The sequence below is a fragment of the Alligator sinensis genome, unplaced genomic scaffold, assembly GCF_000455745.1.
Source record: "Alligator sinensis unplaced genomic scaffold, ASM45574v1 scaffold50_1, whole genome shotgun sequence".
Lineage (NCBI taxonomy): Eukaryota > Metazoa > Chordata > Crocodylia > Alligatoridae > Alligator > Alligator sinensis.
This window is the reverse complement of record NW_005842059.1, coordinates 1,415,993-1,431,629: the sequence shown is the minus strand read 5'-3', so window position 1 is coordinate 1,431,629 and position 15,637 is coordinate 1,415,993. Positions and strand designations below refer to the sequence as shown.

Sequence of the window (15,637 nt, the reverse complement as noted above, 5' to 3'; positions counted from 1 at the left end):
AGCAGCTCTGCAGATGAGTATCAGGTAAATCTTTCCGGTTGGGTATTCTGTAAGACTTATCTGTGGAAAAGGGCACTGGATTCACCACAAAAAAAAAAAAAAAAAAAAAAAAAAAAGATATAGATGTGCCTAGTTGAACCTGTGCACAACTTTACTGTGGATAAGCCTTTAGTGGAGATTAATGTAGTTAGCTGAAGGTAAAACAAGATATACAAGTTCTAGGGTGCTTACAGTGGAGATTGGCATGGGTTGATCAAATAAATTTTTTTAATCTGTTAAACATGTATGCTGTCCCAATACAGGCAAAGGCCTAAATATGTGAATGCCTTTCAGTTCAGCAAAAGGAAGAACATTTTTATAAAAATGTTGCCTAAATTCTCATTTCTCACTGAGTTTTTTTTTAGTTTTAATATCTCCCTGATTTTTGAGGAATAATTTTCCGGAGTTTACGTACATTTTAATGTCCCCTTTAGCTTCTTGAAAACTTGCATCATATCCCCACTCCATCATCTTGTCACCAGTGAGTACAATCCCAGAAGATCCATGCTTTCTATGTAAATTTAACCTAGCCCTGATGCAGTTGTTGAAGCCTGACTTCCTTCTATACTATGGTTCTCAAAATCACTTGCAGCAAACTTACTGACAAGTATAGAGGGCAATATTTGACAGTCTGTTTGAATTATTCTGTGGTCTTTCTGTATCCCCATCTTGCTTTCCGATCACAGCCATGTTTGTTCATGTCTCAGTTCAGTTTGCATCATTGTCTAGCAACTGCCCTGCAAAGATTGCTGCTTTGTCTCCATGGCTAGGGACAGAAGCTGTACATAAACCGGTATAAGCGATCGGAAACTGGTTCAAATCTGTAATGCAACAAGTTCAGTGCACGTAAACCACTTTCAAAAGAGCCAAAACTGGTTTAAGATGAACCTAAAATGGATGTAGTTATCAGACTTAACTGATTTCGGTTAAATTGGTTTATTGAACTTCTGTCCCAGATCCCCTCCAGATTCAAGTTAATTCAGTCCCCAGCATCCCAGGATGCTTTGCACCTCCCCTGCAAACCCTCCACCGCAGGGTGAATGGGATAGCCTTGGCCCAAGCTGTCTGCTCCAGCTGAGCAGGGAGGCATGCTCTAGCATCCCCCTGGCTTCTGGCCTGGGCCGTTGCAGGCATACGGCTGTGTTTCTGGAATCAAAAGTGAATGTCTGTTCACTTGCTTATCGGTTCAATCTACGCAGCTTAGACGGACCTGCAAAGATTGAATTGATTCAGTCTTGGGCTTTTGGCTGTCTGTGCTTAGCCCATGGTTTCAAGTTTCCCCCAAACTGAAGCACTTGAGCCATTTGTCTTACTCATACTAACCTGTTTGGACCATTTTGAATCCTAGTTGTTCTATTTTTATTTTAATCCATCTGGGGCTGTGCGCCAACTGGATACTTGTTTCTATGCTATTTATGCAGAATGGAAAGTCATTATTATATTCCTTTTTCACTTTCCTCCCTCCTTCAGTAACTTTACTATTACCTCACCGGTGTTTTCCATACATGGAAAGTTTTTGAACCTGCACTTTCTAATGCCATAATTTCTAACAATAACTCTTCTGTCCAAAATACTCTTGAAGGCTGTTTTTCCTCTCATCCCATACGAGTGATTAGAGCAAAAACTTCCAAAAGCTTCCCCCACAACTTTCTTTTTGCTTGAAAGTTTTAAAATATAACTTTCTACTGAAAGTTTTAAATTGTTAGCCTACAGCCAAGTTGTGTCCCAGGTGCATTTTATTTACAAACTAGCTTGAATGTGGAAATGTTAAGACCTCTTCTGTAGGTCCATGAGAGAACAATACCTCTAATGTGCAGGTGTCCTTAATCTCTTAAGATTATAAGAATAGATACTGCCACAGTTGTGTTACTTTAGCCAGAAGATTAACTGCTTTGTTTCTTTTCAGTTAGGAACTGCATAAAATTAGCTGACTGCTCCCATTCCCTTCCCTCTCTCCAAAAAAAAAAAACAAACAAAAAAACCCCAAACTATCTGAAGGGTCCTTACCCCTACAGAACCTGTTCTGAATGTCTTCACAGTTGCATTTATGTTGTGCTAGTACTAATTTCTACAAGCATAATTTGTAATTCCTTGCATGCTTTTGGTGCTTGTTCCTTTTGTTTCTGTCTTGCTTTGCTTGCTTAGCTGGTGTTGGTGACTTGCCTTAATCATGTATGTATTTAAAACAAAAAAAAAATCTTGATATCAGGGTGAAGTGTCCCACTTGCCTTCTTTCTCTAGGCCTTGCTACCGGAGCAGCGAGCAGTGCATGCAGATTCCTACAGGAGGATTGGGCACCTCTGAAAGCTTGGCTGCTAATGATCTCATTCCTTACCATGATAACCTTACATACACACGAACTGGCATAAGCTGAGAAATTTGAGGGTCAAATTATACTGTGGTGTTTTTTAAAAAAAAATCCTCTACAGTATTATGTGGGATTTTTTTCCTATTTATTTGTGTAGATGCTATTCTGTGAAATTTCACAAGCTGTCATTTTCAATTTGTTACAAATCATTTTATTTATGTTATTTAAATTGTCAATGTGTTCAATGTGGAAAGAAATACACTATTTTTCTCAAAGTGCTGTAACTATTTTTAACAAAAGGTACTAATTTTTATATGAGATTTGAAGAAAATCTGGACTATTTATACTTTTTGTATAAGTTGTATAAACTTTTTAACAGGGAAAGGTGACACTTTTTGATGTAAATGAGAAATAAAAAAATCATTTTAAATATAGTAGTGTGTCTTGTCTTACTAATATCATAGTGATCATATTCATAGTAGTTTATCTGCTTTTGTAGACAAGAATTTTTTTGCTAGGCAAAATCTGTTTCTACTGTCTTTGAATCCTGGAAATGTTGAACATCAGTATATATTCTAGTACCACGGTTACAAAATGTGTTCGTATTATGTCTATATTTGAGGACAGAATTTGTCACCCTCAAGTATCAACATCATATGCAGTGTTGGGATTTAAAAACTAGGGCATGATTTCATAGCTCTTAATGATGGAAGTCCATTTTCAAGTCAAATACTTAGTATTCCCATGTTTCTCAGAAATTGCTGCAGTTTAACCTAGATTTTAACATTTTTAACAGGTTTATGTAAACTGAAATATTTCTCAAAACAGTTTTGATTCAATGAAGTTAGGTTCATGAAAAAGATACCATGCTGAGTCTTGAGTTGGTTTCTTCTCTTCCTGTAGATTCAAGGGTATACTTTAGGAATTCATATAAAATTCAGATAAAACAGTGTCATTTGTTTCAAGTTCATTTCAACCCCAAAATTACACATTACAAATCGGAGCCAATTAAAACGCATCCTTTGAGACCAGCAAAGTTAACACTATTCTGCTTGTCCAGTCATTCTTTTCATACTTAAAGCCAAATAAAAGGTAGCATGTGACCCATGTCTCGGAGAATCCCACTAAATTTACAAAAGATCATTTCTAGCCAAAGTTTGTTCAACTGCGGTAAGTCTACGTAGTGGGGAGGGGTTGCTTTTTACACTATTTTCTTTTAGAAAAGTATCCAGAACAATCACATTATGCTGCTTCCTACATGACTCCTGTATATTCAAAACACTTAAACTATTTGCAGGCTACATATATAAAAACAAAAAAAAAAAACCCCTTCTACTGAGAGATTTTTGGTGCCTCTCCAGGAAAATATAACATTAACTGCAGTTAGCTTCATAACAGAATCTGTTCTATTACAAGCAACGATTAGTCTCCCATTTGGAAAAACTGTCTTCCTCCAACAGCCCATCCAAGGCCAAGGGAAGTGGCTTTTCTATGGACCTCTCTAGGGCCTAGTATCTTAAAGTGACTCTTGGCTAACACACACTCAAATGTCTTCAAAAACAGGCAACCAGCTGGCTTTTGTTGGTATTTCCTTTCCTCTGATTGCCACCAATCAGCGTATCACAAAATACTGTTCTTAATAATCTTGTATTATAATACATATAATAATCCTCTTCCCAAACGATTCAAAGAAATCTCAGTGCACAGTCTGATGTTGCAAGCATTCATATGGCAGTGAGTTACTGTTTTCTGTGGGATTGTGAGTTGCATCCATGAAGGAAGTGGACAGAAGGAAGCTGATTTAGACTTCTGGCTATTCAGTAATATTACTATAATCTGCTAATAAGGACATTTAAAGCTACTGCATGAGCCATTTAATAGACATAAGCCTTAAAGAAGACTTAGACATTGTATATGAACTCAGGAATAACCTGCAGTGAAATAAGACCAATGGGGGGGTGTTGTTTGTTTGCATATGGCTTGACTCTCACATAACTGTTGCTTTTCAGGGAGGTAATGACCAGCTTCTAAAAGTGATGGAAGAACGTATGATGGATGTTGAACAGAAACTGAGGCTTGTGAAGAGGCTTCTCCAAGATAAAGTAAATCAACTGAAAGAGCAAGTAAGCTTTATCATTCTCTTTCTGGGAGCCCTGACATAACTTGTGTTCATAACTCAGCGAGCAAAGCTTACCAGATTGGTACTTGGTCAAAGTAGCTAGTTTAAAGACACTTTAACTAGGGACAGAGAACATATGCACACATGCATGTGATGCAGCGCCCGACACTTTGAAAAGCGCCTGGTGCTGCATCACATGCATTTGTATTAATGGCGAAATGCGTGTCAGCACTGAGAAAATGGCAGCGGCGCACTTTTGAACTAAAACGCATCAAAGGTGTTTTTGCTATAGGCACACCACTGCCATTTTCTTAGCACTGATGCGCATTTCACCATTTATACAAATGCACGTGATGCAGTGCCAGGCACATCAGTTCGCATGCTTCAGAGAATCAAGTCTGCTCTGATGTGCTGGATTTCCAGTGCGCCAGAGCAGACAAACATGTGTATAAATGCCCAGAAGTTGCAAGTAAACCTGTATACATGATCAGAAACCAGTTCAAATCTGTAACACAATAGAAGTTCAGTGCCCGTAAATCAATTTCAAAATGGCCAAAACCAGTTTAAGATAACCTGGTTGGATGTAGTATCAGACTGAACTGATCTAGTTTAAATTAGTTTATTGAACTTGTGTCCCAGATCCCCTCCAGATTCAAGTTGACTCTCAATCCCCCAGCATATCAGAATGTTTTATACCTCCCCTGCAACACCTCCCCCTCCCCTCTCTTTCTCAGGGTGAGCAGACTAGCCCTGACCCAAGCTGTCTGCTACAGCCAAGGAGGGAGGCATGCTCTAGCCCTACTGGCTTCAGGCCTGGAAAGTTGCAAGCATGTGGCTGCATTTCCAGAATCAAAAGTGAATGTCTGTTCACTTGCTTATTGGTTCAATCTACGCAGTTTAAGACTAACCTGTGAAGATGAATGGAATCATCTTCGGGATTTTTGACTGTCTGGACTTAGCCTTCATGCTTCTAGCTCAATATATAGCATGCCTGCACAAATGTCCTTAAGGCCCAGATTCTAGGTTGAGCTTCACCTCCTGCCTTTACATATTACATATTAATCATTCATGAATAATAATTAATAATTCACAAAGAATTATGAGCGTTCAGTCCAGTAGGGCTTAAAAATGGGAAACAAAGCCATTCAAACTAGAAGAGGAATATTAATTGAAAAAGTTGTATCTTCAGCTTAGAGGGGAAAAGGTGCTTTTATTGAAAATTACATTTCTCACAGGTTTCCTCTAAGGAGTCACTCATATAGCACGTGGAACAGGAAAACTTTACCCAAACATGAAACATGTTTTGCTCCTGTTTCTTTTCATAAAAGATGCAAATAATTTCTGAGTTATACAAATGTTTTTCTGTTGTCCCCTGGCAAAAATTTAAATTCCCATGAGTTTTTAGCAGTTTTACAACATAAATTACACTAACCTATTCCAGATTTTTTAAGCCTGAGCAGTATAATAGCATGCAAATAACCATCTCTTATACTGGAAGAACTGGTACACATGTCACTTGGTATACTGAGTGCAGAGCTTGCTTAACTTTCCTCTGGCATATCCCACGTACTTTAGAATCTGTCAGCTGAAGTAATGGTTCTGTGTGAACAAAATCAATTACAGAAATCAGATGAGTCATACAACACGTATACAGTAGTAAGTCAGGCAGGTTACACTTTTTGGCTGATTTATTTGAGGGGAAATTAAAAATACCTGAGAGAATAGTCAACGAACTTGTTTAAAAATTATATTTTGTTGGTGTACTAGATTGAAGTAGTCAAGATAATTTTGTTTCTCACAGAGGTGGCTTTGGATTGGTTTTAGTACAGTTCCCACTGGATACTGAGGAACTGTTGAGTAGTGACTTTGAATAGAAAGAAGAAACAAAGATGATGGAGAAAAATTAGGAAACTCTTACTGAATTTGTCAGGCTGAGTGACAAGGCACCAGCATTAAACTTCTAAGTACAATCTCCAAGTGAAAAATACTATTGATTTATCAGGAACAAGGTTTCAGGGGTTACATGCTACAAAACGGTGATTTTTCAACCTTTTTAGACTTAAGGCACCCCTTGGAAAATGCCAGTTTTTAGCTTCCACTCATTTCTTGACTATGGAAAAATCCTAAAGCAATTCTTCCGTGACAAAAAAAACTCAGAAAGATCACAGAAATACAGAATGGTTTTGGCACTGTAGATTTCTATTTGAAATCTCTGGGTTTATCTTGTGAATCATGCGTGGATGCTTGCATACCTGATAATGCTAATACTATGGGGTACTCTGCAGTATCCTTAAAAGGATCTCACAGAATCTCAGGGTGCTGCAGCCCCGTGGCTGAGAATCATTGCTGCAGAAGGTCTAGGCGGGAAGAAATAAGTCCTTGGTGGCCCAGCCCTGGGGCTTTGAAGTCGTCACTGTAGTTGGATTTATCCATAAACTGGCTTACTCTCATAGGGCACATCCCTACGAGCATGCACATGTGGTTTGCAGCGCTGCAAACCAGCCTGCAGCACCACAAACTGTACGTGCTGCATGTGCATACGTTGACCCTGCTCCTAATTTGGAGTGCAGCAGGTTTTTTTGATGCTGGGAGATCCCAGGGTTAAAAAAAAAAAAAAAAAAAAAGGCACCAAAAAAAAAGCAGTGTGGCACATGTGGCAGCAGTGTGTGCTGCCAGAAACCACAGCCTGGCCACCACTGCAATTCCAGGAGGCCCCCAGCTAAGGCTGCTGGGGCCAGCCCAGGTGCTGGCCCCAACCTCCCGTACCCCACCCTGGGGCAATTTGCCACGTGACAGAGCATGCATGCAGACACGTGCCCAGGAACAACTAGCAGCAGCATAGATGCATGCTGTTGCTAGTTGTTCCCAGGGAAATGCACGTTCCCACTCCCAGGGACATGCCTAAAGGGTCTATCTTTTGCCCTTTCTGGTGTCTAGAAGTGCTAGAAGCCCTGACCTAGTTCCTTCACAAGTACTAGATGAAGTGTTGAAAAGGTGTTCCTCTTTTACAAATAAAAATGTAAGATGGGAAGCAATAGAAGTATAAAGGAGAGGGGAAGAGCTCTGCAACTGTAGAGTTGTTTGGGTTTTTTTTTTAGGAGTATTCCCCCCCCCCTGCAAAAATCCATGAAATGCAATACTGAAAGCTGCCCTTGTATAATAGCTTAAGTCCCCCTCATGGTTGTTCTCAAAGGATCACTGTGCTTGGCTGTATACTCCATTATATGCCCGCCAGATAAGTGCATAATTTGTTCAAGTATATAATGCCTGTTCTAACCTGTTGCTTATTACATTCATTATAACATGAGCTAGTGAACTGTGCATTGGTTAAACACACAGCATTTATTAGTTCTACTATCTCCTTCTTAATGTAATTGTACTTTGGTTAACTACATAGAAATGATGAAGGGGAATCCCCTTTCAAAGGGCAGCTGTTAGAAGTTTTGACCAAGACGGGGAGCTGATCAGGTTGGGGGCTATAAGTACTGCAGCTGTATGAACTGAATGCGCATTATTTGCATTGTTGTGTTTGGAGAAGTGCATTCTCTGCACAACCTTTTTTTCAACTATGCCCTTAAGCCTTGTACGGAGTAACACGTTGATGGGACACTTCACCCAGTTATTCCAGCTAGAGGGGAGGCCGTGCTGCTTTCCAGTGCCCAGTAGTACATCTAATGATGAGCTCTGGCATGTGAGAGCTGAGGCCTGATTTTGCAAGCTTTAAGTGCCAATCACATAAGGAAGGTTTTATAGATTCGATTTCTTTCCGTTGCGGACCTATAGCAACTCTCTTAGTTAACTTTGCTCCTAGGCTTTTTTCAGTAGGGAGTGTCTGTACAGGAAAGGACTGAGCTGGGTTTGTCTATACTGTGGGTGATCTCCTCTGATGGTCATGTTTTAAGATGAGCGCTCAGTCAAAAATTGAAACGGCTTCCTTACTTTGCCAGTAGTGCTCTCACTTCCATTCGTTTCATAGCAATATAGCTGGGAGTAATTATTTCTCATTCACTATTTAGCTTTCCAAGAATACTAAAGCAGATGCGATGGTTAAGGATCTCTATGTTGAGAATGCGCAATTGCTGAAAGCTCTGGAGATGACAGAACAGCGGCAGAAAACAGCTGAGAAGAAAAACTACTTACTAGAAGAAAAAATTGCCAATCTCAATAAAATAGTAAAGAACTTGGTATCACCATCACTGAATTCCACACCTCCGTTAAGGTCAAAATAAAGCCATATGTATGTTGACAAGTTCATGCACTTTACTGAAATGTCAAGATTTCAGCTTTTCGCTATGCTGCCTTTTTGTACTATTAATGTTAGTTAATAGAGGTCTCAAAGTCAGCGGTATAAAGTTAATGCCTAAATCAGAAGCTGCCAACAAATTTCTGGTTTGCATTCCCAAACTATCTTCCTGCCCATTTTTGTCTAAAACTAGGCATTTCAGGATTGCAAAGAGATTCAGATGTGTTATTCCAGGTAATTTATTCTAGTCTTTTAATTGCCTTCAGTTTTTAAATATGATCTCTGAATTTATTATAGTGAATCCACTTGGTAATTCTCATCTGCATTGAAACCTAGATCTCAAGCTTTTAAGTTGTGTAGAATACTTTAATATTTAAACTCAACATATCACTGGGTCCCTTCAGAGTAACAAGGTCCTTACTGGGAAGTAATGGACCTTACTGGAATGGACCTTACTGGAAGTAATGGTCCTTACTGGGAAGTGTACATCATCAGTGTTTCCTGTATGCTGCAGTTTGATTCTACAAGATCCCTAAATCAATACTCTCTGCCTTATTTAGTACTTGCAGCCAGTCGATCAGTGGTGTTTTCTCCCCAGAGTTCAAGCTTTGGCTGTAACTGTATAAGTAGACTGTTATCTTCAACCAAGCATAACTGTATTTTCTCTTGAACATCTCAGCTGATAAATGGGAACATGAGTTCTGTATAGTTGCACTGCCAACCAATGAAAACCTCCTACAATTTTAGGCCTTAAAGTGTCTCCCTGTGTAAGTACGTTTTCATTTTCTTTAGCCTGTGATAATGTATATCAAGATCCTCTAACAGACGACCTAGGCCCATTCAGAGTTTTTTATTCGACTACAATGGGACTCAGCATAGACTTTGCTAGTACGCCGGTACAGGTTAGGTTTGTGACGGGTAATGATGCATCTTCAAGGCACCTCAGCAACTCAGGGAATGTTAGAATGAATTGGCTTCCTGTACTGATAGAGATCTTCATACTTGCATATGAAAACAACATTCAAGCTTTAGGAAAAAACAGGATAAACCAAATGTTAAGGTCTAATAGGACCAGGTTAAAAAAAAAAAAAAAGGCCAGCAAATGTTTAAGTTAAATGTTCATGTGAAGGGGATTGATGACAGGGACCAGACTGAGATCTTCACTTTCTGAAACTTTCAAAGTACAGTGTAAGCAGTGGGTTATGGAGGAAGGGGTAAAAAATGATTGTCCTGTCTTTGAGACTACCAAAAGGTGCTAATTATGACAGTGTGTGTAAAATAGCAGCAATCCACTAAAAGCTAGTATGAGACTGCCCACAAGATACCAGCTAGCCTACAAAGAATGACTTCACTGACTCTTATTTTGCCAGGTGCCACAGTTTGCTAAGGAAGCACTGTAAAGGATGTTAGGTCTAAAACTTGACTAACTGGAGGGTAGGAGGTTTGGATTGAGTAGATATAGGGTATAACTGTTTCTTGTAAGGTTAATCTGCTCAGTTCCTTTATGCAGCTAATGAAAGGAATATTATTATACTCTAGATAGAGATGTTTATCATTTTTGTTGCATATAGAAATGAGGAAGCTTAACACAACATGGATTCTGCACAAGTTTCTTGATGAAAAGGTTGTAATGAATAATACAGGGTTGCATTTACAATAAAATCAGTTTGCATGCAGTGCTAATTTTTTAAACCCCTAAAACTTTTAAGATCCATTAAACAAATCTTTTAACAGGTTTATGACAATGATAGTTAAAAGTAGTTAGGACCTATGCAAAGCATGACATTCTTAGTTAGAAATTACTTCCCAACTGTGCTAGTTTTCTGTCTGTTTACTCTCAATCTTCTATCTTTATAAATAATCTTTCAATATCTGATCTCTGTGCCCTTTTTTCATTACCTGCAGAAGCAGTCTATCGCATATTGCATTACAATACATGGGAGTTCCCTCTAAATTCCAGAGTATATATATTTTGCTTCTGCTAATACTTAAGCTGTAAAAATAACATTCATAAAACTCAGATGCATGGGTAGTGTTACTAACTTCTATTAGCAATAAAAAAAATTGAGAACACCTTACTCTAAAGAAACATCTAAATTAGGAAAAATGTATTTGAAACGGTACTGTCAACAGGGTTTAATTGGCTGTGGTTGTTCTATGAACAGCTGTTCAATAACCCTTTCAACAATTTTCTTAGACCAAACCTGACCTGAGTTAAATCCCATGTTTTGTCATGTATTTTAGTCTGCCCTTAATTTTAAACCATGGTGTAATTTCATAATCTCACATGACAAATCTTTTTAAAGGATAGGCCGCTCACTCAAATATTTCCTTCCTGGCGTTAATTTTTTCTTTAAAATATATATATTAATCAGAAATGTCTAGAACATCGGCACTGCCAAAAACAATCGAGCTTTGGCTAGGTGCCCATTGTAGAGTAGCTGTCCAGATTAAAAGGCAGGCAGGCAGTTCTAGTTCTCCCCTGCTATTCCAGTGTCTCCATTCTTCCTGGCGGCTACAAATGCTAAGAAGGAGCAAGAAGGAAGTTTAGCCTCTTAGTTCTAGCAAAACTTAACTGACTTTATCAGGATATCAGGTCTAAGCACCAAATTCTCAAAGGGCCTGTCTGCATGCTTTGGAAAATGCAATGTTACACTGCTCAGAGCATAGAGCAAGAAGAGAGAAAATAGTTGTGAATCTTAGGACCCAAAGACTGATGCTCCGCATCAGTGAAATGTTTGCTTGACCATTGAGCTGGCATGATTGCTTACATATTTTTTACAGTGTTTGGACTGGTGGAAATAACCTGCAAAGGGCTAAGTATTTATGGTGTGTGTGTGTGTGTGTGTGTGTGAATATAAACCTAGCTATACACAATACAGGCATTTTAAAGATGCCAAAGTATTTAATAGTAAGTTAAAGTGCACTCAAAACTTGAACTGTGAGGCCTCATTCAAAATGATGGACCTTGCCAATTCAGACATTATGATGTTACTAGTGCTTTAAAGACCAATGTGTCCTACACTATGCCATGTGAATCACTGTGAAGATGTGTGGTTTTTGATAGAGGATAGATGTATGAGTTCACTCAACCACTTGTGTGAAAGTATTATATCTGCACAGGTAAGAAGCTGTTTGCTGATTTGCTTTGGCAAAAGCATATATTAGCCCATTTTCTCTTGCAATTGAAGCTCACTTTAAATGCAAAGAGGAAATTCTTTGAATTCATCAGAACAAAAAGATTATAACCCAACTGGCATTAGTTATTTATAGATACTGTATAAAATGTGAAGCAAGGGAACTGGGTGTTTCAGTAAAGAACAAAAAAATCTATCGGTATGTTTAAAGGAATTGTATCACTAGGATAACTGCATTTCAACCTTCTTCCCCATGAATCGCTTCTGTTTCCACTATATGTCAAATACTGTAATTACTGACAACTTATGTATTGATGAATATCAGTATGGGTATTTTTCTATCGAGGTTGCATTTCCTTTGTAATATAACAACTTTATATAATCATGTAAACATGAAAGATGAGCCATCCTATACAGTGTGTATAACTAATGTAAAAATGTGTATAATTAATGTAAAAATAAATTGGTCTATGTTCATTCACTGTTTGGTTTGGTTTCTTTGTCTTATGCAAAAATATTCGGGCATCTTGTGGAGATTATACCTCTATTCAGTTGCAGTGCAAGTGCCTATGTTAGAGTTCATTTTGAATGAATAAGGTGGCAATACAAATAGTATGGGAGTTTAAAATAAATAAATAAAAAATCTGTCCAGAGAAGTAACAAGCCTGCTTGAAGGATCAGATACTGAATTCATATCTTTTTAATTGTTTTACTATAGCCTGTTCTCAGCCTCCAGCTACTTTCTTCTTAGTCATTTCTACTTATGTAAATATTCTACTTTATTTTTTTAGTAAAAGCTACTCTTTAATACACTAGTTGATTTTATCATTCCCATTAAAAAGGTAAATATTCAGAATTTAAGATTTAAAATTTCCCTTTTCATTTGTATATGACTTGAAATGGAGTTTTTATTCCCAAGAGATGCAGGAGTCTTGTCTGTTCTAAATCCTCTAAGATGATGTGTTACTGTACTTCTTGGATGCATGCGAGATGGTAGTTTTTCATATTTGTTAAATGCATAATCAAAAACCAGATGAAATATTCAATACAAATCTGGCCTGCAGCCCCTTATAGTAGACTTTTAAGTATGTTCTGCTTCTATATCCATGAATGTTACTGTGATACATCTGAACATTTCTGGGCTCCTGCATTTTTCAATGACATTTTTACGGCTTGTTGCCAAACTGGTTTTGTATTAATCCATAACATTGAATGCTGCAGGGCTTGTAGTATTGGATCATAATGAAATCCTGCAAGTCAAAAAACCACTAAAATTCCAAGCATTCTGTTTCCTCTCTTTTGATGAGCTAGACAGACACCCATCATTTACTATCGTGTGTCTGTAGATGGCTCATAACCATCGGCTAATACTTTGCAGTTATGCAGCCCTCAAGGATCTTGAAGTACATAATTAACATTCATAAGACCCTGAAGTTTGCTATTATCTACATTTATAGAAGCGGGAGAACAGAGGCAAAAAAGCAAGTGCTGTTTTACTTGCAGCTCTCAGGAAATTGGTGGCCCAGCTGGAAATAATAAGAGCCAGGTTGCCTTGTCCATTCTTCCATGGAGAATATTTGAGTGGTTCTTGTCTTTTCCCCTCCCTCACTATAATCATCTTTATAAAAATATATACTGATATATTAAAATCAGCATGAAAAGGGAAGGGGGGAGGTAGCAAATTTCACAAACACTTGAGACTGGATTGTAATTCTGCCACCCTGGAACTGCTTATCCCGGCTGGAGGCAGTGGTAAGTGTTGACACTGCTTGTTGGATTGGAGCTGCATTCACTGTGCCAAAGAGGGAACCCCTAGTGCAGGGGTGGGCAAAACGTGGCCCGTGGGCCGGATGTGGTCTGCCAGGCCACTCTGTCTGGCCTGCGGGGCCCCTAAAAATTTAGAAAATGAATATATATCTGCCCCTGGCTTCCCGTAATGTGGCCCTCGATCGCTTGCCAAAACTCAGTAAGCGGCCCTCTGCCCAAAATAATTGCCTGCCCTTGCCCTGGTAACAGAATGATGAGTGCTAGGGCATTTTTGCTACTGTCTGCTAAATCCTCTCCTGAGTCTGGTGAGATGACACTGGTGGTAAAAATGAATAATCCCTGTCTTCTTGTAGCTTTTACTACTGCAACTGCCAGTCTGAATCCAGGAGGACAGGATTTAATTTTTCCAATGCAGATGAGCAGCACTTTTGTAATGCTACTCCACGTAGACTTTGCTGGTGCTACTCCAAGTCTCGTGAGCTAAGCTAGGATTGTTATGGCCCAAATTCTTGTTCAGGTGTTGAAATGCCATGTGTGCAGAACTTAGATCCTTGTTTCTAACTGTTTTAGCCTTGTCTTTCTGGGCATGCTCAGAAGATACCCACTATGGTCAATTTTCCTGTCACTACAGAGCACAGGAGAACTCAATGTCATGCAAGTCCCCAAAGCTTTAATCAGAAGAAAGCCAGGTGGAGAAATTAGGAGGAGGAGGATGTGTGGAGGAAGAGGAGGAAACCCTCCTTTCTTTTAGCCTAATAGCCTGGTTGTAGGGCACTTGCCCAGGAAGAGGTTCTAAGAGGTTGAATTCACATCTACTCAGTAAAGTGGAGGTGGAGTCAGAAGAAGTCGTCAGGACTAGGGACAGAAGTTGCACATAGTGGTTTAAGTGATCAGAAACTGTTCTAAGCCTTTAACACAACAGAAGCTCAGTGCACATAGACCACTTTCAAACTGGCTAAAACTGGGTTAAGATAATGTAATAAATATCAGACTTAACTAATTTAGGTCAAGCTGGTTTATGAAACTTCTGTCCCAGACCCCTTCCTGCTTCAAGTTAAATCACAGTCCCCTGACATCCCAGCATGCTTTGCAGCCCTGAGCTGGGCTGTGCTGTCAGTTGCTGTTGGCCCTGCCCCTCTGCTCCCCAGCCAGAGCAGTGAGGGCTGGCTGACAAGGGGGTGGGGGTGAGGGTGGGAAGCCCAGCTGGTGACTGCAGCTGGGTCTGCCTGGGGGAGGGGGCAGCCCCATCAGACTTTTTCCTGCTGGAGTAGAGGGGGTGGGGGCACAGGGAGGCAACAGCCTGAGAGGGACTGCCCCAGCTGGGGTCTCAGAGGGGCTTTAATCCCCCCTTCCTCAGCTCAGTATGCTCCCCGTGCCCCCTGATCTCTGCTGGTGCAGGTGGGCAACAGCCTGAGAGGGACTGCCCCCCAGGCAAACCCATATGAGGTCTGGGGGGGCTGGAGGGACTGGTCCCCTGCCACCTGTGAACATAAGGCCAAGCCCCGCCAACCAGACTGAGAGGTGGGAAGTGTTGGCAAAGTGAAACAATAGTCACATGTGTGCTGGAGATGGAGCTAAGGGAACAGGAGAGGGACTGCTTGGGCTGGTGTGACCAAAGAAAGCAGAGAGCTACATTTACATTATAAAACAGAACCAGTAGAAGGTGAGAGACAGGAATACCTAAGCAGAGACAAAAGACGCTGAATGCCTGAGAGTCCTGATCTGCCAAAGGTGCTATAGGTGACAACAAGCACACTAGTGTCAAGGCACCCAAAGGGGTGAAAGTGTGCCTGTAGAAACCCAAGTAGAGATGAGGCCTGTGAGATCTCTGCTCCAACACCTAAGACCACCTGCCAATTCCCCAAGAAGGACTTTTTGAATACCTGGCTGTAAGGAGACACTCAGGATTACATAAGACTTTCTCTTGCCTTCTTGGTTTACATTTTAAGGTAGACTAAGTTGTGTGTGCTCACCTTGTGTTTTACTGGGCTGCATTTTAGCATAGGCAAAGATTTTTGGTGGTT

At 39.8% G+C, this 15,637-nt stretch overlaps 1 protein-coding gene across 7 annotated transcripts in view; it reads left to right on the top strand.

Moving 5' to 3' along the window:
* The window catches only part of NIN (ninein), a 91,354-nt gene extending 79,045 nt beyond the window's left edge, over positions 1-12,309 (top strand). For 5 of the 7 annotated variants that reach the window (XM_014519672.2, XM_025203487.1, XM_025203490.1 and 2 more), the window contains 2 exons: positions 4,357-4,470; positions 8,483-12,309. In XM_014519672.2, the coding sequence (XP_014375158.1) occupies positions 4,357-4,470; positions 8,483-8,695 (327 nt within the window). In that variant the 3' untranslated portion in view covers positions 8,696-12,309. Of the gene's footprint in view, positions 1-2,280; positions 2,665-4,356; positions 4,471-8,482 lie in introns of those variants that run through there. The other 2 variants (XM_025203488.1, XM_025203491.1) reach the window with 2 other exon arrangements.
* Positions 12,310-15,637: the final 3,328 nt, after the last annotated feature.